This window comes from Hyalella azteca, unplaced genomic scaffold (genome assembly GCF_000764305.2).
Source record: "Hyalella azteca isolate HAZT.00-mixed unplaced genomic scaffold, Hazt_2.0.2 contig3312, whole genome shotgun sequence".
Classification (NCBI taxonomy): domain Eukaryota; kingdom Metazoa; phylum Arthropoda; class Malacostraca; order Amphipoda; family Hyalellidae; genus Hyalella; species Hyalella azteca.
In genome coordinates this window covers 137,828-162,489 of record NW_025933564.1, presented here as the reverse complement: position 1 = coordinate 162,489, position 24,662 = coordinate 137,828, and the positions used below count along the sequence as shown (strand labels likewise).

General features: G+C 37.2%; 2 protein-coding genes across 2 annotated transcripts; both read right to left on the bottom strand.

Annotated features, from left to right (window-relative positions):
- Nucleotides 1-1,986: 1,986 nt before the first annotated feature.
- LOC108668762 lies at nucleotides 1,987-3,790 on the bottom strand. The gene is made up of 2 exons (XM_018156012.1): nucleotides 3,648-3,790; nucleotides 1,987-2,558 (listed from the first exon to the last, which is right to left on the bottom strand). Exons 1-2 carry the CDS (start codon nucleotides 3,733-3,735, stop codon nucleotides 2,314-2,316), a joined length of 333 nt encoding a protein of 110 aa, XP_018011501.1. The 5' UTR covers nucleotides 3,736-3,790; the 3' UTR covers nucleotides 1,987-2,313.
- Nucleotides 3,791-13,760: 9,970 nt separating this feature from the next.
- LOC108668768 (protein takeout) lies at nucleotides 13,761-20,436 on the bottom strand. Its single transcript, XM_018156020.2, has 6 exons — nucleotides 20,250-20,436; nucleotides 18,714-18,809; nucleotides 18,147-18,294; nucleotides 16,772-16,905; nucleotides 16,164-16,301; nucleotides 13,761-15,935 (listed from the first exon to the last, which is right to left on the bottom strand). The coding sequence occupies exons 1-6, from the start codon at nucleotides 20,317-20,319 to the stop codon at nucleotides 15,688-15,690; spliced, it is 834 nt and encodes a 277-aa protein (XP_018011509.1). The 5' UTR covers nucleotides 20,320-20,436; the 3' UTR covers nucleotides 13,761-15,687.
- Nucleotides 20,437-24,662: the final 4,226 nt, after the last annotated feature.

Genomic DNA, 24,662 nt, shown 5'->3' with positions numbered 1-24,662 from the left:
GAGTGAGGTCTGTGGAGATGGATGGATTGTGGGATCACCTTCAACAACTCGAGTCTGTATGTCGTTTTTATTCTCTTTATTCTAGCCCTTAAAAATGCAACGTCGGGAACAACTTAACCATGACTAATCTTTGTTGGGCTCTTCTTAGAACCATTATCGTTCAAACAAGCAATGATTCACTTGACTCAAAATACTTCACAGGAGCGGCACAGATAATCTCACCATGGCTGAATCAGCGCTACTAGCCACTTCTTCGGTGCAGAAAACAACACATCGTTGTCCCTCTCGGCCGCGTCTCGGGTACTTTGCCGGCGCATATGCCTCTGAAGCGGCTGAACCCCTAAACACGAGGCTAGTGGCGTGGACAGTTCAAGCGGCGGATGACCTAGCGGCTAGTACTATCCCTGTGTTCAGGCACCTATACGCACCAGTTTTTGTATTGCAGCGTTTCCTAGAGGCATCGCTACTTCAAGCTACGGTAAATTCAGTCACAGCTCCGTCTTGTTATTTCATAATCTCGATTATTTTGGGACCAATGCGTTAGAAAGCAATAGCTAGGGAGGTACTCTCAAGACTCGCTCAAGCACAGGTAGAGGCTTTTATCTCGCCTGGGATTGAGGAGTTTAGTTTGGAAAACAGTCAGTGTATGGCTGATGGAGGAACAAACTATATTTAATAGTGCGACAACAAGACAGCATGAATTCAGAACTGATAGTAAAGATATGGGATGATATGAGACCACTGAGTCTCATTGAGTCTTTACCATCCGACTATTGTGATGAACCACCTCAATGAGTGGCAGGAGAAAGTTCATATAGCCGCTCCAATTTTGATTTATCTTTCTGTAAATTTCATCTCTAACATTAAAATTCTCATCGAAAAATTGACGATCGTCCATCTTGTAGAATTAAATTGTCAATAATCTATGAATGGTTGAGTATAATTAAAGCCTTTGGGATACAATGATTTGTGTCATGAAGGTTCGAACATGCGAATTGCAAAAATTCATTTATACTCTATAAATATAATTGAAATATTGTTAAGAGTGGATGAAATGGTGCGTGTTTACATGAGTCTAGTATAAATATTTCTGGATCTCAATGTTTACTAGGGGACTTAATTAATAAGGGAAGGAAGGGGAATTTTTCAGTAGTATCCTCCCCGAGCAACAATCAACCATCAAACTGACTTGGACCTCCGCGGAACATCTATGATCACGCACATTTTCTACTGAATGCCAAGAATATAAGTGAAAGCAAGAGAGCTCAACATTATTCAATATTAACGATGCTTAATTGTCAAAATATTGATTACATTACCATCAAAGTTACGATTTTTGTGAGGTGAACAACCTCACTTCCCAAGAAGATGAACTTCTTGGATGAACTCTTCTCGATGACCTTGGAAGAAGACTTTCCAAGGTCTCTTTGCTCTCACACTCTCAACATTGGTCTCTAATTGTCCAAACGTCTTGTGCTTGCAAGGTTAACAATTTTGAAGTTTAAAACACAAAAAATAAAAACACACTCTTGTGAATATCATGTCTATCGTTTCCTCATAATCTTCGATTTTAAGTAGCAGCGATTGAATGCCACAGGAAATCTATTTTTTAAAGTATGAAGAGTCTATCTAAATTGAACGAAGCTCACATATAATTTAACCAATGGGAAGGCTAGTTGTACAGCTAGATTAATCGTATGCCACTAATTCGTTTGCTACTTCAGTTATTAGCGCATTTTCTCATTTATGAAAAAATGCACTATTGTGCTCGCTATGTCCGTCTGTCTGTCTGTCCGTCCGTTCGTGATCTCAAGTTTTCGTCGTCTTGAAAATGCGCTCTCTGTCACTCACTGCAGTGAGTACTGAGTTATATTTTTTTTCGTTGCTAAAACTTTATGTTGGAGACGACGTTAGCCAAATGTAACAGGATCAGGTATAAGCAGATAACGCTACAATTTAGTTACCCTAAGGTAAATAAGCTAATACAACTGTGTAATAATTTATTTGCTACAATACTGTAACTATAAACTAAATCAGGCAATACAGCAATGGCTTTGACATGCCAGGGATAATTGCGAACAATCCTTAACAGAGGAAAAAGTAACTTTGTGTTAGCACTTAATTTGTGGCACTGGGTGACAAGAATTAGCACGGAAAACTTGAAACATTTTGCCATGTCGTTTAAATTGAAAACTTTCATTTCACGCGATTGGATAGACCTGTTATAATTTCAAAATATTTGTATCAGAAGACAGGTACAGTGCGAGAATTTGCGACTGACATACATGCTGGGACTTAATTCTTCATCCGCGCTCATCCTTGACGTTGTGCGGGCGCTTGGGCTCGAGCTTTGGCTGCCAGTTTTTCATTGGTCCTCCGACGATGTCTGTCTTCTGTGTTTTCGTTGGGAATGTCAGTGACGATCTCCTTAGGAAGGGAGTCAATGAGAGCTTTGAGGATTGCCCCCAACAGGTTGCCCCACTGCTGCCGCAGGGCTGGTCGCACCTCCTCCATGATCAGGTCACCGTTCTGCTTCAGGAAGTGGTTCATGGTGTCGCCTGTGATAGGAAATAGTGAACACAAAAGCAGAACGCAAGGAAGCGTACTAGCAAATAATGAACTGTTGTGGATTTGATAAAAGGGAAAAGAAAAATTGATGAAACAGGCTTCCTCTTCGAACTCACATAACCTTTAAGTCCTACACAAACCAAAATTATGTAACACACGTGCTTTATCAATTCCATGAACATTATCGCCTATCAAAAATTCCTTGGTCATAACGAAGCAGCAGGCAAGCCTTCGATTCTCTAGGCAAATCAAAACAATAGACATATTAGTATCATCAGGCAGACTTTTTAAATAACTTCTGTTTTCTTATTATTACAGAACTTGTAACATGATCATGATTTCATCGTTTGAAGGTCCCACCATAATACTCGTCGATAGATCATTTTTAATCAATCTTTTATCATTTATATACTTCTCAGATTAATTATTTATTTTCATGATCAAAATATTTTTCTGCTGAGAATCTAGACAACTGCATATTTTCTTGCATTGATGATCATGTATGAAATGCAGCCAGCAGAACCTAACAATCGTTGGGGTTGCGGTGGCTGAGACATTGACTCATACATTGCGGTACATTGACTCATAATAACCGCAATTATCTTCAAAAACAGAAAACTGTCCACTGGAAACCTGGATACAAATTATGATTAAATAAACAAGCATTCAGCTTCTAGCCAAACCTACTTAGATTTGGCCATAGACAAGTGTTTACGTAATGACGTTATCATGACCATTGCGCACAAATATCTTCAGAATCGTAGATACGTTTTCTAAACCACACTCCTACTGGAACCACACCGACAATTAAAAACGTCGAAACGATAAAAAATCATCATACATTTAATATCCAAGTATAATTACTAAACATCTTGCTGTAATAAAATATGAAAGAGATTTCACTGGCTGCAATAGCTGCTCCATGTCGAACTCTCTATACATATATAAAATCTATCCCATGGGACGATGGGGCCGGATATTTTCAAAACAAACTTTTCTGTTGCAGACATGGTGCCAAAATTCGGCATCATCACTGAAATTTTGCTCATTAGAAAAAAAATCTGTCACAAGATACTCACTGAGGACTTGGTTGCCACCAAATAGGTTATCGAGCTTTGATTCGGATGCCTTAATTTGAAAATCCAGGTTGAGATTCTTCATGAACATACTATTGTCCGGCCGCACGCCCAGGTCGCTGTCCGCCTCAAACACGATCCCATCTGCAATATTCGCACAGTTTTTAAAGCAAATCACGATTCTCTAGTAATAAAATATGAGATGACAATGATGGAAGACACTGCCTTATATCAGATGACACTGATGGAAGACACTGCCTTATATCAGATGACACTGATGGAAGACACCGCCTTCTATCAGATGACGCTGATGGAAGACATCGCCTTATATCAGATGACGCTGATGGAAGACATCGCCTTATATGAGATGACAATGATGGAAGACACCGCCTTATATGAGATGACAATGAAGGAAGACACCTCCTTATATGAGATGACAATGATGGAAGACACCGCCTTATATGAGATGACAATGATGGAAGACACCGCCTTATATNCTCCGAAACGTTTTCTATAAAGATATGAATTTTTGTGGACTATTCTTTGCTTTTAAATTTTTAGTCAACTTGCGATTTAAGCAAATAAGTGACATTAATACTATATTAGATTTAATAATATTCACTGATTGCCGAATTTTTGGTCTTACTTTGCATAAGCTAAACAAGTAGCAAGGCTAGAAAGCCCAAAAGCAAAAATACACTAAAATAATTATTGCTGCAGAGATTGTAGATATGAAACAGTCGTTTCCGCATCTGAGCCGGCTCCATTGCCGAAAGTTATTATTAATATTAATAACTTAACATTTGTTACTGATCATAAACTGAAATTGCGTCAGGAACTTCTGAGTCATGTTCGTACTCACCTACGGCAATTTGCGGCCGTATCTTCATGATGGCGCTCACCATGCACTCGTTCAGTCTGGTGGTGTGGTTCTTCCTGCAGTTCTGCAGCATGGCAGCTGGAAAAAATTGTTATTTTCAGGTTTACTAGAGTATATAAACTACGTTTTGTTCACTGAATCCAGATTAAAGTTGCTGACTGAAACTTCAATTGAGAAGCATTACTTAGGTGGCTATTGCTTCATTTCCGTGACACAAAAACTTCGGGAGAAACTTCGTCTATTAAAAATTTTTCGAGCGCACTGGCCGTCTAGGCGCTTTCTAATTGCATATTTGAGAGTTATAATTATTTTGCATTATTTATTTCCGAATCATCCGAGGGGAAACCATTATCTTATGACCCATGGATGGTCAATGCATGATTAGTTAATTGCTAAGCAAAGAATGCACATTCGTCGTAAGAGTTTTTTGCTTGGTGTGAAGGAACTTGCTGATCATGCATATGAGTGCAGAATGGCAGATGACCGCAAATTTACTAATATGAAATTTGATGATTATGTTGATAATGACCATGATGGTGATAATTTTGTCACTCTTGATAATTTTGCTATTCATTACATGCATTAGATTGATGTTATGACAAGTAAAAACTTCGGCTATGCCATAATTATGATTTCTTCACCATTAGTGAAATTGGTTTTAGGCTCTAAGGAAGATCTTTCAATGAGGAACATTTCCTAGTTTATAGTAATTCTTAGACTTTGAATGTATTACAGTTGCAACCAAACTAATCTCGAACAACGTGCTTTAATAACATTTTAAAAATCTAGAATTTCGAGAGGATTGGGCTGCTCCACTGTTTTTTTGTGTGAATTAACCAGTCAAAAATTTTGGCCGTGGTGGCTGCGGTTTGAGGGCAATGAACTAACCCACGTTCCTATCGGCCGATCACTTGAGTCTGATATTACCGACGAATGTATGAACTATTATCGACCAAGACAACTGAAGATTCAAGACTCTTCGAGAACGAGAAGCTACCTATCAATAACATCAGGCATGTAACAATCCTGTTTAACTAACGTAGTGCACGTGATTGAGATCTCTTCGAAAATTTTACAAGACCGGACTAAATTTTCTGAAAAAAGCTACTGTTTCTGAAATATTAAGAGAACGATCGACGCATTTAATTAAGCAGCATTAGCAGCGCTTGTGCCCCTACGCAAACAATTAAAGCAGCAGTAAAATCAATGCTGAAAATAACAGCAACATAAATTACTACAGGAAACACAGCAAAAATAACTGTAACAATATCAGCAACATCAAATATTGCAGCAGTGCTAACAGTGAAAGCTACGAAAACAGCAATGTTTAAAACGGCTACTACAACAGCAAAGGCGAGAAGTTGATTTGCTCACTATAAATCCTGCCTTCATTGCAGGTTTCAATATCTGTTTCTCATTTTAAGGGCAAAAGTAAGATACTGTTTTAAAATGTGATCACTGCAATATTGACTAAAATAAATACTTTATTCTTCTGTTAACGGACTTATTTCTCAATATAAACTATTTTATACTGTTTTGTTTCGACACGAACCCTGTATTCTTGTTTGCATCAAACAATTGTCAAAAGAAGACAAAAGTTCTCTATTTATTTAAGGGCAGTTTTTTATAAACTCGACTAAAGCCGAAAATTTATTTTTTTAACTTAACAGTTTCTCATTGAGGAGAATAAAGGTAATTTTTCCTACTGTATTATTTGATGGTGTTACTTATCTTGCAGTAGCCTTGGAACCAAACTCAGTCTACTCTTCCATCGGTAGGCGCAAAAATTACAATCTTCGCCATTATGATACATGATTCAAGGTTCCCTATGTCAATGATGATGAATGATATCACGTCAAATTATCCAGATAATCGTAACCGGGAAAATCCTCACCTTGGTAATCGTTACTGCTAGAACTGGCAGCACCAAGGCCAAACTCAGAGCCAAACAAAGCCAGCTCACAGGAAGGTGTGAAAAATTCCTCCTTCCTCACAGTCTGCTTGTATTAGGCTTGGGTTTGCTTACAACATCTATTATTAGCTTAGAATTGTTGTTGAATCCGCTTCTCTAATTTCATAAAAAAAAAAATATGTATTAGTCTAGATCTGGGGTTCTGCCGCGGGCTTGTGAAGTCATCATCATTAGTTAGCCAATTCAAGTATCAAATGACAGGTATTAGCCGCCAGTGACAGCCCAGGGTTTTCAAATCTCGATGCAATTCATCATTCGAAACTTAAGAACTTTCGTGAAAATTACCGTTTCTGAACCGTTTGATGACTTGCCTGCATCAACGTTCAAGTATTTCTACCGTCTTGCTGTAAACATGTTTCTCTATTCCTTGGTTCGTATGAATGCCGAGTGAATTTTGTTTTGTTTATTTTTTTCACCCTATTGCATTTATACATTTAATCTGTTGGGACGTTGGACTCAGGCTTACAACTTCAAATTAATTCAAATTCAAACTTACACGCTTTTATTTTACTCATTACTTCATCGAAATCAAATCGTCCAATTCAATTTTTTAGTGTTCTTTGCTCAAGAAGTGTGTTAATTACTGTATATTACGTTTTTTTGCGAGGATCATTATTCAAACTCCAGCCTTAAGTCCTCATATCAATTTCCAAAGCATCAGAGCCTTCTAATGTTCTTTCTATTTTTCCTATCCAACTTCCCACCCCTTAAACAGTTTTCCACTAGTTTCAACCTTCAATTATTCTTTCTTCATAAAGTGATCATCACACTGAGCACTTAAACCTCAGGTTCGTAGTATTTTCCGTGCACAGGTGAGATTTTTATTATTTATTATAACCGTAGTTAGGTTATCCTGGCATATTACAAGATTTATAATTTAAATTTCTTTCTTCTACAGAATACATTTAATCCGTCCTGAGACCGACCAGCCTAACTTTATTTTCACGTTGCGCACTCGTCACCATATGTTCTGTCAGCCCGCCACCTTCAACTTCTTGTTTGCCGTATTTTGAAAATTGCATTTGTGGATTCGGCTCTTGATGACTGATCATTGCCGCCATTACAATTAAGCAATTCCACTTCAAATCAAACTTAAAACTTTATTGAATAAATTAAAATAAAAGCTTTCTTGATTATTTCTTTAATTTTACACCACCGTCGATTGTGTGAAAACCACACAGAGAGGTTATCAGGCTAGGTAAGGGTACAACTTGCTGAGGTTCTCTTACTGGAATGTCTTATCATAAATTGCATGTAGTGCTTGTACATCGGAGAGTATGTGGCGATCGATACACTTTTCGTATATACCAACTCCGACTAATAATCATGCTAGCATCCTTGTTTGCCGTACGTTAACTCTACCTTTAAAGTTTAAACCATCATATACAGTATAAAGAAGTAACTGTCGTAGAAAAACTCTGATGTCGGCAACGAATTGGCATCCATAGACATTATATAATCTCGAGCACGGAGGCAAAAAGTTTATATGCTGGGCAATAAGTCGTAGTTCCTGTTTAGATAAGAATGGTTGAACTTTTTATAACACTTTATGCAAGTTACATAAGCAATTGACGTGGCCTGTATAGCGTCTGAATAGAAGCAATGCCGGAAATTCAGTTATGTAATGTTTGTACCATAGTCATTCATTTATTCTGTCATCTAAATTTAGACTAATAAATAAAACATAGGTATATATTTCTAATCGCTTTTACATTTTTCTCAGCTGTTGATTTTGTCTGGCTTACTCATGCCTTCAATAAGTGAAGAACATTTAAATCCATATTTTCTTTCAAACTAAAACTCACCGAAGGAAATTTCTAGCTATGTTTTGATGTCAATAATAATGTAGACAAATGGATGGTCGACGGTCCGCCACCGACAATTTCTATATTTTTTTTTATTTTTCATTTTTTTTATTTTATTTTTTTTTAAAGGCCTCCCACACTCACCATTCCAACAAAAAAAAGGGAATTGATTTTATTAAAAAAAAATTCTATATAACATTCAACAGCGTCATCCATGAGCAGGAATTTTCTGTGCGACTAATACATGATATAATTTTATGAGGTCCAATTTTTTCTTGTAAACTCGAATTACGTTCTACGACTGATAGCAAGAAAATAATTTTCCCAGAATTTGCCATTCAGTCTGGGCGTTTGCGTGTTAGGATGCAGTGCCTCAATTACAGGGAGCGAAGGCCTCGATTTGAAGGCAAAACCTTAATTTTGAAGGCAACTGCATGTTTTACTCTATATTGTTAGAATTTTTTGTGATTTTAACGCTCATCATTGTTTGATTATTATTTTTTGTCCTAAGCTATATAAATATTGGTTGATCACTGTATTTTTTTTAAGCTCACATTTATCTGGACGCCAAAGCGACCGCTCCCTTATACCTAATCTGGTAAAAGTTGCCACTGTGACACGTCTGATATTTTTCGTTCCTGACTCCAGTACTTTTCTCGCTATTTTATGTTTTTATTTCGTGGAAAAATCGTTTAGGTTTCCATGATTACAAACAACGAGTCGTGCTAAGGAATTTATTATTTGAAATCAATGGACGATTGCATGGCCAGCAGTTCTCACTCCTGTGCACCAGAATGCAGGGCTAAGCGCACTTTTTCATTTGAATTTTGAAAAGCGAATTGATTAATTAATTTGCTGTCAACCAATTTCCCATTCAAAATATGAATTATTTGCGCTGTAATTTTTCAAAACTCGCAGTCCGACTCCAGTGCCCAACATAATACACAAAGGAAAATACGAAGCATTTATTTATTTTATAATAATCTGGGGCAAATCTCTTTGAATTGTTGATTGAATTTGTGTTGAATTTTTAAACAAATATTCTATAGCGAACGCATACGAGAACGTATACGAGCACGTACTTGCTGTCTACCATGGCAACATGTGGTGGAGCCGCGGGGACATATTATTTCAAAAGCATTGTCATCAGATCCAATTTCTGGATTCCTACTAGGCCTGGTTTGTGAACCGCCTCCATTCAGCGGCTGGTTCTTGCATGCCTACGGTGAAACTGTCAGGTGTTGGCAGCAGTATTTATATCGTGACAAAGGTAACCGAAATTTTCCTACAACGGGATTACACGAACTGATTCTTCACCCACTTCTGAGTCTCAGACTAAATGTACGGCAATCGAACAATCTCTCCTAGTTTTTAACTAATATTTTTGAATGAATTTTTTGGATTCGACAACGAAAATTTTTTACATTGTTCGTGTAGAATTTCGTCCTGAGAAAAACAAATTGCAATGTAGCCTGAAACATACATGCTAAAATGCAATGAGAGAATTTTGCGTACTTCAGATGAGTATGTTCTCTAGACTATAGAGCCTAGAGCAATGAAGAAATTTTACTACATATTTTATTAGATAAAGTTAAAAAAATTCCTTTATTGAGACACAGTTACACGAAACCCGAACGTATAAATGCCATCAAAATCTCACCTAAGTCCTGCGCGTAGGCGAGCTGTAAAGCCACCAAGGCCACTATGGTCCAGTGTAAGACAGCCATGTTGTCGTCGTCGTGCGCGCAACACTCAAATTGAAGCAGAGAAGTTGGCGACCGCCTTATCCCAGCCGTCCGTTCCAAATGCCAGGCTCGCCGACTACCCGTGATAAATATATAAAACCCGAGCCCCCTTCCTGCTACAATTTCCAAAAAATGGTGTGGATAACGTTTAGAGTCTGAAGTCTCCTATCATGTTTCTAACTGTTCACCTCTTCCTTATCTCGAAACCCTCGTGTAACACGTGCACGTACATTACACTGATCTGTCTGCTGGACAAATTAATCCATTCTTGCAGTGCCGCATCCCCGCCTCTGCTAGTAATTGAATGTTGCATCGATAACTTATAAGTACACAAAAGATTTACACATCGGAAACCAAGAAGCAATGATGACAGAGCAAACAAAACTTTCAAAATCATATTTAGAAAAATATTTTCATTGATCTTACACTTTGTGCGAACTGGAAAAACTTAGATTGCTATCCTAAATTGTGCTTTTTGATGGCCCGATTTGTGAAGCCCGCGATGTTACTTAATTACTATGGGAGACCTGCTTAAGCTAATAGCGTGCAATACATGCAAGTTTTCCACGATTCATATAAGTGCAATTTAGAAAATCAATCCTGAATTTTTCAAGTACCTAATAAATGCTAACATATATATAATACATAATACAAAAATAAGCATTCAAATCGACTTTAAATTTATTAATTTTATTAAAATTCTAATCTATAATAAAAAGTCCGATATTTACATTATGTTACTCTCATTTTATGCCGAATAAACCAAAAGCTAGGATTCATTGCCGAACGAATGGTAGAAGTATGGAACTCCTCACAAATGTATTCTTTATAAATTGTACTGTTGATAAACAAAAATTTGGCCTTCAAAATATCCACACACAAAGTAAAGCGAGTCGTAACGATCATGGCCAAGGCCTTGCATGGCGTGCACGACTGCACGTGTTGGCAACCACGACTGCACGTGTTAGGTAACCACGACTGCACGTGTTAGGCAACCACGACTACACGTGTTAGGTAACCACAAATGCACAGGTTTGGATTGCCCATCGACCAATCATAAGCGTTATAGATTCTCAGTTAGGTGCTTCACCTTGATTTCACCTTCGGACGAAATCAAAAAACCGTCAGAGGCACCAGCTACAGGGTGACTTGAAGCTTTAAATCATTTTTTACTGCATCTACGTGAAGCGCAACCTTGAACATCCTCGTTCGATTATTCATGCCGAGACTGAAAAAATAAAAATTTATGGACGAGACGAGTGAATTAGTTCCATAGTTCATCATCGCCGACGCAATTAAGTATTCGTATATTAACGAATACTTAATTTAACGTATTATTATTAACGTATATTATACATATAACGTATATTTTATTCGAGTGCGCCGCACCTTTTCACAACTAACATTGTTAACTATCCAAGTTCACACAAACAGTTGCTAATCCTCTTCTCTGTAATATAACAATGGTTTATCTTCTTAGTTTTCCTTTCTGTTCGCTAATCAACACCTTTTTCGTCACATTTACATTCGTACGTGTGGACATGACATTCATGCTCTCGATAGTTATATTTATGCATCTTGACTATTACATCTTATTCAAATACGCAAACCTATATTCTGACTGAATATATAATTTTAAATGGAGACGTATTGTCTGGCAGGACTAAGCTCAGTCCAGAGCTGCATATATTGCCAGGAGAAGGCGAAATGATGCATAGAACTGAATAATTGATATTCCTACAAACTTACTTATATTATCAGTTTGCTTATATCGCAAGTTCACAAGGAATTTAAAAGCAAAGAAAACACCAAGCAAATTCACCATATCGATATTGAAAACGTTTCGGAGTCCAGCTCTATCATCAGTTCGAAAAATTAAAAGTTAAAATCATATTATTATATCAAAATTCAACGACAGACATAAAACCTAAACAAGACCTAACATTATATGAAAAAAAAACAGGACTCGATTGGAACAACTTAGTCCTAGGGTTCACGAAAAGAATATAAAAGCCTAGCGATTCATTATTTCCAGATTATATGAACAATAATACATTTAGTTCATATAATCTGGAAATAATAAATCGCTAGGCTTTTATATCATTTTCGTGAACCCTAGAACAAAGTTGTTCCAATCGAGTCCTGTTTTTTTTTCATATAATGTTCGATCTTGTTTAGGTTTATGTCTGTCTTTGAATTTTGATATAATAATATGATTTTATTCATTGGTAGTTTTTCGAACTGATGACGGAGCTGGACTCCGAAACGTTTTCAATATCGATATAGTGAATTTGCTTGGTGTTTTCTTTGCTTTTAAATTCCTTCCTACATAGTTCTATGATCAAGTAAAAAACAAATTAACAACTGTGGTCGTTTATTATAAATTAAACTACTGTCATTATATTGATACACAGTATTCAAAAATTTAGACGAACAAAACTAAGTACCCATAATTTAAGAATAATTCCAAACAAACCAGATTTTTGTTTGCGACTCTACCCTACAATCGTCCGAAGGCCGCAAGCGGTTTTTACGTACGAAAAGATCGGATCTTTGGTCCATCTGTTGAAAATTAATGTTGTTAACAAATGTTGTTAACAGATTCATGGCGCCGATGAAACCTAGCATGAAGTGTTAATTAATGCATGGTTAGAGCCTTTTTTGTTGCGAGCATCCAACATGTAAATTTAGTTGTCCGTTTGCCTGCATTTGAATTATTGAAATTTTGATGGAGCAGGTCTCAGAATCTTTTTACAGTGAAATATTGAAACAAGATATGGTACACCAATTATTTTACAGGCATTTCCATCGCGTTTAGACGGTTTATTAATTTTGGATCTTAGTGTATTCATGTCTCCATTTTTCATGACTTCAATTTGATGGGGATCAGGAGATATTCTTTCATATGTCGATGGGGTATGCGGTATCATGGCCAATGTTCGATTGTCTTCGTAACAACATACATTGTATAGGTTATGTTGAATTTTATCAAGCAAATGTGATGCATTTCCTTTGGTATTAGTTATCGATAAATGAGCAACTCGGTCACTTGAGAGCGCATGTACCAACAATTTCGAAGATCTTTTATTGATGTTACCGAGCTTTAATAAAGATATAGAGATAAGAATGACCAACTTGCCGATGAAAAACAAATCAACGCGATCACCTCAAGCGAAGGTTATGAGATATATTGTTGATTATTATTTATTGTTCAGAAAACTTATTGACTGCAAATACCAACCTGCCGCCAAATTGAGTATCAAGCTAGAGACCAGTGACCTGGCAAATAAAATGAGTGGCATGACTCGGCTGTTACCGTTCAACTCGTACCCAAAAATTTTTCCTTATTATAAAGGCCTTAAATATATGAATAAAAAATGAAGCAAGACTAATTCAATAACCATATGGCGAGTGCTTTAATGTTTGATTGTAATCTTGTAATCAAAATTGCTTGTTGCGCTTGCTAAGAGTGTCACTTTATAGTAAATCCGTTACCGTCGTAGGCCCACCCAAGTGGAATTTAGAGTCCAGAATAATTAGAGCCCCAGCACAGACCTTGACTAGCACAACTGCATGCCAACCGGGCAGAGCCATGAAAAAACAACTGTCCATTTATCAGCGAATAGCTCTATCCGACTGAAGCCTCAAATGGAGACGACTGGACGTACATGAAATGGAGTTTCGAGATGAGGAGGGGAAAAATAGTTTGCAAGGTAGTGGGCAGCTTTCTTTATTATTTTGTACTTGATCCACCATACAATATTTGAGTCCATTTTTAGTGCCAGTTATGATTTTTCACCACGTGACTTGCATACAAATTTTTATTCATTAAATAACAAAACAATTTAATTTGCCGTCTAAAGATTTCCGCTCATGCAAAGAATTACGGTAAAATGTACTTATTCTAAAAGCATTCATGAAACACTATATTCTGAGATCGTAGTCACTTCCTCCCAATCCCACCGAGAGACAAAAGAAAATAATTTTAAATCGTCGGTCAAACACAATCGGTCAAACTCGACAGTCACCGAGCACTGTTAGAGCCGCTCAGAGCAGGTACTCAGCTGGTTTGCCCTGCTGCATGATTTAGAGAAGCGCAACTTCACGTCATCATATCGGCACTTACGCCACTCGTAATTCGATTTTGCGTACTTACGAAGTTTTGATAATACGGCCCCTGGTTGGCAGCTGCACGATATGTGGAGCCATTGGCGACAGCTGCATGATAAAGCCCGCCAGGGCAGGTAAGCAGAGCCTAAATTGAGCTGGAGACCGGGGGTTGGAGATATCTTCTCTAAATTGCACATTCCTGCTTTGTACCGTTTCTCTCACGTCTCAAACTCGACGTTAAGGTCCTCAATGACAGGTATTCGTCATTGACAGGCTGCATGCTTAAGTATTGACGACAAAACTGTATTATTCTGGCTGCCTGTGAGACAGCAAACCAGAGCAAAGCTACATTCAGCAAAATTATTCAAACAATGATTAGGTAATACACGATAACTTTTCTTCCAATGACGCTATGAGCTTTTAAACGCATGGGCTATTGATCGGGCTCACACATATGACTTATCATAGCTTTCATTCTGCTATTGAATAGACTGGGTCAAACGGTTCGTGAAGCGAAGTACCTGAATTTATCAATGGTTTACGAGGCCTTATTGGTTCGAGCTTTAACATTGGCGAGACATGGTGACTTTGTGGTTACAGTCCAGTATACCAGGATTGAATCAATGAGTTTCGGTTTTGATCACTACTTCCTGTGACAGTTTTCGTCTAAGTAGGCCGGGAGGTCGGATGAATGAGAATGGCAATTTTGGAACAATGAGTTGAAACTCTGGCAAGCTGTAAGGACTCTGTTACATTTAGAATCGGCGACAGGCCTACTCAACGCTGACACCACAACTACTATTACTTTTTTCTCCGTATCTGAATCTTCCCTCGAGAGAAGTTAGCTGACACCGAGTTAAATTACTAGATTCTGTGAATATAAGTCAACCTCCTACCTGCTTATGGAAACATTGTGCTCCTTATTCCAGCAAAAATTTTTATTGGATGTCCTACAATAAACATATTTTTTGAAGCACCAATGCAGGGGAGAATGCATTCATGAAGTAACTCAGCTGGCTTGTATACAGCAAGCGGTGGGCTCTCATCCAAGAAGTTCGGTCAGTAGTCTGGCCCGCGTAGTTCCAGGTTTTTAACACCTAATTCTATGGACAGTTCGCTCAGTACGTCTGCCAGCGGGGTTCGTGTTAATATTGTTTTGATAATAAGTGTGATTCACAGACTAATCTCTTCAGTACATCTGGTGCGTTAAACTCAAATCAAAGACCAGTTTATAAGTGCGTTTTCACGCATGTCGCTGATGTCCATGACTTAGTTACAGAGAGCTGTACGCTAAGAATGCCACGGCACGCGTAATCGCGATATTTTTAAGGGGTGGTTTTTCTAAAAACTCTATACCACTCGATTTCTGGTATCCTAGATTCCATTCGTAGATGGGTTCTTCTAGACTCTCGTCCGCTTTGTTAAATTAAATTAGGCTATTCTTAAAGAGCTGTTTGATGCAGTATATTGACCACTTCTATCATCCTCATGAGAGCCTAAAACTAATTTAGAAATCGGCTCGACTCGGACGCTAGCCCGCGCGACTCCCAGCAGCCGCGGCAGCGTTGCGCTTCTCAGCCTGCACACGCAGGGTGCGCGCCCGATGTTTGTCCAGGGAGTTTGTGTTGGGGATGCGGCTCATAACGTCACTGGGGAGCTGTCCGAGGATGACGTTCACAACCGTCGTCAAAAACGAGTTCATGTTGTTCACCAGCGTTGGGCGAACTTGTTCAAGCACCACGTCTGTGTTTTCGGTCAGGAAATGCTCCAGAGTCGACCCTGACAGTGAGACAATCAACTCAAGTTTCGTATAAATTTTAGCTAAATTACGAGTATATCATCAGATCAAAATGAATTTCTAAAAAATTTTAATACGTATGTCAATTTTACCCTGAAATATTAAGAAAAATTTTGTGAATAAGATTATTTCATTCATGTATTAATACTCCTACCATGTTTTTGATGGACGATGACTGACAATGCATGCATATTCCTATCAGAACTCACTCAGTACGTCGTTGCCCCCGAAAAGCCTCTCCACTTTAGATTTAAAATTCTTAATTTTAAAGTCAAGTTCCATCCTAGTCATCTGTAGGCGATTGTTCTGGACACTCACAAACCCAACGCCTTCAGCCACGATCCCTTCTGCAGTGCGAGATGGGAGGACAGTGAGCAAACAGCAGTATAGCAACTAAGGATAAATGCGTGGAATACGAGTACCTAACTGCACACTAACATGAAAGGACGAAAGGAAGAATGTACTACGGATGCCATTGGAATTGCTCAGATGCAAATAATTTTGTTTCCTCATTCATGGCTTCTTCGAATTTTGCATTGTATTCATGGCTTCTCCAAATGCAATCGGGTAATAAGTGATGCTCAGAATATTCCCTGGTCCTAATCAAATATTAAATTTTGGATAAATTTTAACAAATATTCCGACTTCTGCTTCAAGACTGCTGAAGGCTTCTAGTATACCACGGTTGACATCTTTTAATTCATTGCTAATGTGTTTACAACATTGGAAACAAACGCAATCACAAATACTTAATAATTTTATATTAATTTTCAGTCAGTTTTATACCATTTCTGTATTTCATAGACTATAGATGTACCCAGCAGGGCGATGAACGGCCCATTGCCCTCGACTGGAAGTTCGAAGACGCGGCCGTTGATATCGTAGTTACCCCTCACGCTCAGCGCCGGCACTACGCAGCCGAGGTGTACGCTGCCGGCGACGGTGTTGATGCTGCACAATTAACTTCGAGATTAGTGTGCACCTTAATAAATATTTATCGTTTGAAGGATTGAAATAAAGTGATTATTGGTCACAACCCAAAACTGGGGACCAAAGTTGCAAATAAATGCATGCATAAAAATGAATACTACACGATGTCCAGATCGAGTAGGCAATAGGCAAGATGTTGCTTATTCTAAAACGACAACACTACTTAACTACATTGTTCTATCGCTATCTTACTTCCCTAGATTATTCTAAAATATTCAGCGAATAAAATAAAATTCGCATATGATATTTTTTTGCTCCTTTATGTTATATATATTGTTCCATGGTTCCTAGTGAGAAGGAATCAATCGGAAAATATAGATAAAAACGACTCTGATACAGAGCCACCGTTTTTTTCAGAGTCGGTTTGTTAGCTGTAGTATAATTATCATCAATCAATGTGTGAAAAAGCTGTGAAACTAAATTAGAACCATCGAGACATGTTCTTAATCATTTGAGTTGACATTTTAAAAAATATTGTAAAAGCTCCGTAAATAATTGCATTAATGAACTGTAGCACAATTTTTGCCTTCATATGAGACCTATTAATGGTTGAGGCGCCGAAATTCTACCGATTGTTGGTCCCGAAATTTCAATAGAACAGTCTTCGATGGGCGACTGCTCTAAAATTCAATAGCCTATGAATTTTGAAAGCTGAGGTGAACATGTAAGCGTGAATGGGTTTTCGACAAATTCTCATCGAAAATTTACTTAGCAGTTTGCCCATAAATGGCGTTTCAATATTGGCACTAGCCCTAATATAAATTTTCTTTCAGCTATCTAATGTGTTTGTTATCTTCATGGCGGTTGAAAGGGATCACATGTGAAAAACAGTGAATATTTATGAGTTTGGGATAATATATAAGAACCTACTAAACGAATCAGCCGCCTGCAGGTGCAGTTAATTGAGTCCACGATGTACTGAGACACATTCCGTATTTGCATACGCAACTGAGACGTGTCTGGAACATGAGTCGACACTCAAGTGACTGCCAACGAAGAGAAAAGACTCGATCGCATTTACTGCTACTTTACGTTCAGTCCCTAACTCTGACCTCCTTATAGTACTAACATCTTTTAAGTTTATAAAAAATATACGCAAGATAATGGTCTGAAATTTGGAAAATCTTGCACCTTAGCGTGATGCATAATGACAATAATGATGGAAAACATGTCACAACACCCGATGCAAGTGTTCTACTCACTCGAGGTATTTCAGTTCAAATCTGCCGACGCCTGTGATGGAGAGGTTCCTGAAGTTTGCGGAGAACCGCACGGCGCCATCGGCTTGATTTAAGCTGAAGTCCTCAAGCTTCAGAGGATCCATCCTTGGCAGGCCCAGCTCAGGGATGCCTGTGAAACAGAGGGCAATTATTATTAGTTCAGGAAAATACAGTTTAAAATGTTTTAATATAAATTAATTATTTTTTATAATTATTCCTCAAACGAGTTCGATAAATCTGTAAAAAACATATCTTTAAGAATTCAGCGGTGGTTCTGCTTCATCTCATTTCAGTTTTTACTTGTGTGTTTGAAGATATGAAAGCAATCTATTTTAATGCCTATTCAAAGGATCGATGCGTATTATGGAGGACTCTTAAACGATCCCTGGTACAGACAGGATTGTGTATTGCTTGCGGCCGAGGCGTTTAAAATTAACCTCACTATCTCTCCCATTCCAATAAAAAGCAAAGATTCACTCACTCCACAATTTCAGGTTGCGCTTTACGAGTTCTCGCACGCAAGCGTTAATTTGCGAAGAGGTAACCTACCTTTGGCAAACTTTGGTTGCATGATCTTAACGGCCCCCACGACGCACTCGTTGAGACGCTCTGTATGTTGCACCCTGCAGTTGCGGATTAGGCTCCCTGTAAAAAAAGATTAAAGCTATTAACAAACTTTTTGCAGCAATAAGAACATAATTTCGAAACTTGTTCATTCGACAAGATCCACCTAATAAATATTTTTCTGAAATCTTGCTAGCGAACTCGAACGCAAAAAAAACACTTGTTTTCCTCACGTAAGCAAGGCGTTGGTTCGTCAATTCTAAACCGATCTGGATACTATATAAAACATAGCTCATCATTGTGAATGCACCGTCACAAGCTTAGTCAATTTTTTTGTAGGCACAGGTTTAAAAAAATGTCTATATTTTTAAGAGGTTACGTTAGATGAGGATATGTTGGGTCCTTTATAAATACGACATCATAATGACTTAACCTAAAGTCCTAAACTAACTTAACCTAACCTATCCTTGTCCAAATTATTCTAAGCTAACGTATCCTTTCTATTATTCTAGCTAACGTAAACTAATCGTTAATAAATTGTTTTAATCAAATATAAAATTTACTAAAAAATGTTGACTATGTCTGCAGCGGCGCATTAAATTTTTGAATTGAATTTAATAAAGCCATATAGTAAATTAATTAAATTTGGTCCACATCGTTTTTGATTGACAGACTTGTGGAGCTAAGCACAATGCGTGTTTCGGCATCCAGTTCTGTTTAACGATAGATGTCTAATTAAAACGCATTGAAATAATTGCAAAATCGATTGAAATGGCCATTTTCGTTTCAAACATCCCCTCTCTGCTGATAAAAAAATAACGGAAGGGTTGCCGTCCAAAATAGAATACGAAATATCATGAAATAGTCATTTATATGATCCATCCCATGCATGATTGTGAAGATCAAAATATGGTGGTACTTCCACTACCGTCCACTTGTTGATCAATAAATTTACAGTTTCAGCGTTAAAATACGTATCAAATAATTTAACAGACAATGTTTTAAAGAAAATTTTTAACGTAAATGACTCTGATTGAATTTTAGATATAGTATATATATCACAGGCCATGCTCAAACAACGATCGACAAGGCATTCTATCCAGCAAAAGTACAGATATATCTTCTGACAGAGAACAGGCTGGTGGGCGCATTTGTCGCCACAAGTCTTAACCCCAACTATAAAAAAAAACAGATATATCGGACTCGAATCACTGTTAAACAATTAAGAACACCCTAGCTACCTGTGACCTTGCGGGTGTTGCTAACGGGGCCAGTTCCGTACTTCACCGTCTAGACTCTAGAAGCTGGCTTCCGCGAAGCATTTAATGGAGGCAGGCTCGTTATCTCACCAAAAAATTTACATCGTGGCCGGCTGACCTTCACGCCGAAAAAAATATTGGCCGCAAGCAAGTGGTGATCACTAGCTGTGCTCGTTTGTGCTCGCTGATCAAATGTTATAACTGTTCACGCTATCGTACAGTAACAAGGCAGAAAAATAGATAAAAAACAATAGAACCTCACCAAAGTCTTGAGAGAAGACGAACTGCAGGGCCAGCAAGACGACGACGCTCCTAAGAATATTAGCAGTCATGTTGAAAGTGACAAAAATAAAATATGGCCCTCGCAATAAAAAGAAAACAATGAAGTCCTCGTCAACGCTGAGATGCGGGCGACCACCAAATCTAAGCAGCTGATGTGAAGTGCTAGACGCGTGTTCCACCTGCAGTTAATATACTGGCCATGGGCCTCTCTTCCGACTGCATTCTCGAAGAATTTACGGTGAATCCGAGTTTTCTGTTGGTTGTACATCTGGTATGCGCCAAGGACTTACAAGATTGCTGGATCGCGATGGACGGCTAACTTCAAGTGGCGTACGTAGTTTTCAGATTCAGTCTGCAGGCTTTGTGTACACTAAATATTAATTAAAATTTTGCAGTTTTTTATTGATATGAAGATCTCAAGAGCAACATTTCTGGATGATCCTAAACGCTAAGAATGTTCGTGAGTATTAACAAATCATCCAAAACAATTTTCGTTCATAATTTAACCTCAAAGTATGTATGAATGATTTTAAGATTTATTTATTTATCATACAGTCTTGATTGTTTAATATTATCGTACAATTAAACTTATCGTACATATTGAGCATGGGCACAAAAACTCTCGTTAGGGCAAGGTAATTATATATATCTGCTGAACCGGATATTTATAACCAAAATAAGATGCTATTTATTGTCACATTCCTTGCTTTATTTGCATATATTGAGAATTCATTGACAGAGACTTATGAGCAAGTTTGGGACTCAATTCATAATCATTATCCGAAAATATTAATTAGGGTTTTCATTTTATAGACTGACCTATTTAATCCAACTGCAGAATTTGTTCGGTGAGTGTTTCACAATTTTAAAATTCATTTTTGAGTATCCAGCCACCGATTGATAGTCATTTCTACAATGCCTTTCCACTTTTTTTATCGTCCTTTCCACGGTTCTAATAATCTGAGAGGTCCAAAATTATCTTAGAAATAAATAAATTAAGTTAAATAATATACCTTAGAAAGTCAACAGCCAAAACTATATAAAAAAGTGTAAATAAATTAAATTGTCTCAAGCGTTAATCGTGTGCCACAATGCAGGATTTCTGAATTTTCAGTATTTGAAATGAATTGCCGGAATCCAAACACGTTTTGCCTTTTAGAGCTTATCATTAAAATTATTCACAATTTTTCTAAAACTTCTCCTTAATAGCAACGCTTCATAGAAATGATCTGTAATCGGGCGTCTCCGTTTGAAATTATATTAGTAAAAAATATTTCTATCCAGGAAAAATCTTATATGAAATTGTGTCTCATTTGGTGAGATTATAGTTGATCGACAATATATTTAGAAGGCTTATTCATGCGCTTATATAGCTAAACTTCAGATTAATTCAACCCTAATATTTTTTCTTCGGGTTTTAATGTAGGTGCACGATTGTTGGCCTTCACAAGTCGAACACATCGTACGATTAACTCGTAAAGATAATCGTACGATGTTTCGCCGCTTAATTGCGTCCAAATGAAAATTGCATGTATAGAAGATAACGATGGCTGGTCCAGAAATGCTTTGACAACAACATTCGATCGTAAGTTCTACCTGTTCATCGTACCGTATCTTGAAATATGATGAGCGAACACCATTTTTTGTATGTTCGTGTCATCAAACTACATATTCCTTTGGTTTTTCTCTTTGCGCCGTTGGTACTTGAAATATTTCGAAATGTTTTTTTTTTTGCGTTACAAATATTTCAAATTTTATATGGTTACCTGCTGTAAACGAGATTTCATAAACTTTTACCACTTTTTATGTACCAGAAACGTGATTTCTTTCTGTAAATTTTAAAGAAGAAAATTTTATATTACAAGTTATAAAACTTATATAATTACGTGGTTGTTAAATCATTTTAAAAATGAAATCAACTGGAATAAAAAATCATTGCACTCGTGTAATGCCTTGTCTTAGGAGTCGGCGTCCGCCTAAGAACTTTTATTCTAAAAATTACTGAAAGCGTAAAATTCATAAAAATGTAAGTGATTTCACTTGAATATTGTGATTTGTATTAATCTCTTCCTTGATTTATAAGAGGCAATTCCTTGCATAGCGTCGGTATCTTTAAATTCAAAAAATAAAAATTACGTGTCTAAGCTTGCCCAGGTTTTTTGAATAACACAATTTAATCTTGATGCTCGTAAATTTTTCGGATTGGCACGGTTATTAATTATGAATTTATTTCGTAATTCACTGTCTCTCGGGCACTACTGAAATTGAGATGGAAGCGAAGATGATAACCTCGTGTCCGATAATTTGACGGTCCAGTTTTTTCTTCTTCGATCTGTTCACAAATCTGACAATCTAGTTCAATTTTTTCTATCTGCAGTCCCATAAGATATTTGACTTAACGTATAATTTCTCAGTATCCGGCAGGCCGCAAAAAAACTGGTTGAATAGTTCTTTAGTTGAGTTTTGTGAAGAGGAAAAATGAGCCTTATATACACTTTGACAAATTACGCATAGATGGAAATTGAGTACACTGCTACCAGCGTGTACGTTTTTGCTTTCATCCAAAAATTAGCTTACATAGCTTTATGCTCATCAATACAATTTATGAGTTATACTTTGTACATGAGTTAAATGCATTTTTTGCCCATTCATCAAAAATGCCTTGTCCGATGTTTGTCACCTCGAACGATAATTTCTCATAATAATAAACCGCGATGAGTCGCGACATGGACGTTGAAGTCCTTTTACGACGAAATATTTTCGCCAGAGTAGCAGCTATTCGGTCTTGAGCGAGAACTTTCTATAGGAGTAATTTTTGCTGCGATATGTGCCACACTTACAATGGTAAGTGTGGTCATTTTACAATGGTAAGTGTGGAAATTAATCTGTTTTTCACATGTCATTTGCCGTGTAATAATCTTATATTATCTTATTATTTTTGCTAATATTCATATATATTTTTTTGGCGACCATTTGGTAAGGTCTCATATGTTTTATCATCAATATTACGTTTCCATATACTTCGCATGGTATTGTTCCTGCAACTATATTAGAACACAAGGCTTACTCTGCTTCATCGTATCCTACATTCCATTGTTTGCAATGACAGTCTTAAATCTACATTACAAGGATGCAGAGAAATTTCATATTGGATATAAATTTCTTCATATTTGATCAAAATTCAAATCATTTGTACTACGAATTAGAAATCATTCATTCAATTTAAAATAATGGATTTACGCGAATTAAAGAATTAAATCAATGATTTCAATCATTTGAATACTTCCAGGTTCAAGAGAGCATTGATGGGTATTTTAATGTTTCACTATTATGATACAATATAAACTATAATCGTTTACTTAAATCATCATTCGAGCAAATTGCAATGTTATTGCAATAATTACTTCCTCTTGAACTTGTGCTTAATATTTTTGATGTAAAAGTAAAGTGTTCGCACTTCATAGAACATCCGTGAGACTATATCCTCTCTGCCACATAAGCGCTGCCTTACTTGTCTGGATTTCAGAGCCCTGCAGCGTCTAATATGAAGGCTGTAGCGTCTATGGAGATAACTTCTCTTATAGCAACGAGTTCTGTAGCAGCGACACACTGCAAATTTTCAACCGCGCAATAAACGTCCGAATTTTTTAACTGTGTCTAAGGCAAGGTGACTCTCAACTTTGCACGTGAAAAAATCGTCAGGCGTTTTTATGCACCACGCCTCTTGCTTCGTTTTGTTGAAAAAAAAACTCGTCCTAGCTCCAGCGCTAGGACGAGTTTTTCTGACTGGTGCAGTCGTTCATCTTCATTTCATTATCACCAGGAAGAGAAATGAAATGATAAGATTGTGGTTACTTGTGTGAAAATCCTAATCAAATAACTAATTAACTGTATTATTATAAGAAAATAACTAATTAATTATTATTATCAAAATTAATTTCTTGGATGTGCTGGTGCATTGCATGGTTTCTCCTGTAATTCATGAATATTGCAACTAGTTTCCTAAGTATATAAATGCTCCTAAATTATTCCTAATTTAAATTCTACATTCATTCTAATTTATCTTCGTGCACACTTCTTATGACCGTACATGATTTCACTAATCGTACCTTATCAAAATTCCTACAGTTCCTTCTTTTTAAGATATGCAAAAATGTCATGCTCAAAAAATGTTATAACATTGAATTGTGTAGCGCAGCCATGGATATTGCACGGGATATTTACTTTAGAGCTGAGAGAATCAACAGGACGATATGCGAAAAGAAAGATCAGAGTTTTTTTTTGTCTTTATTTGTGACGTAGAAACGCAAGTCAAGCTTATAACGCGCCAACGCAGTACCAACGGCTGCTACTATCTTATAACGTACCAACGCAATATCAACGACTTCTGCTA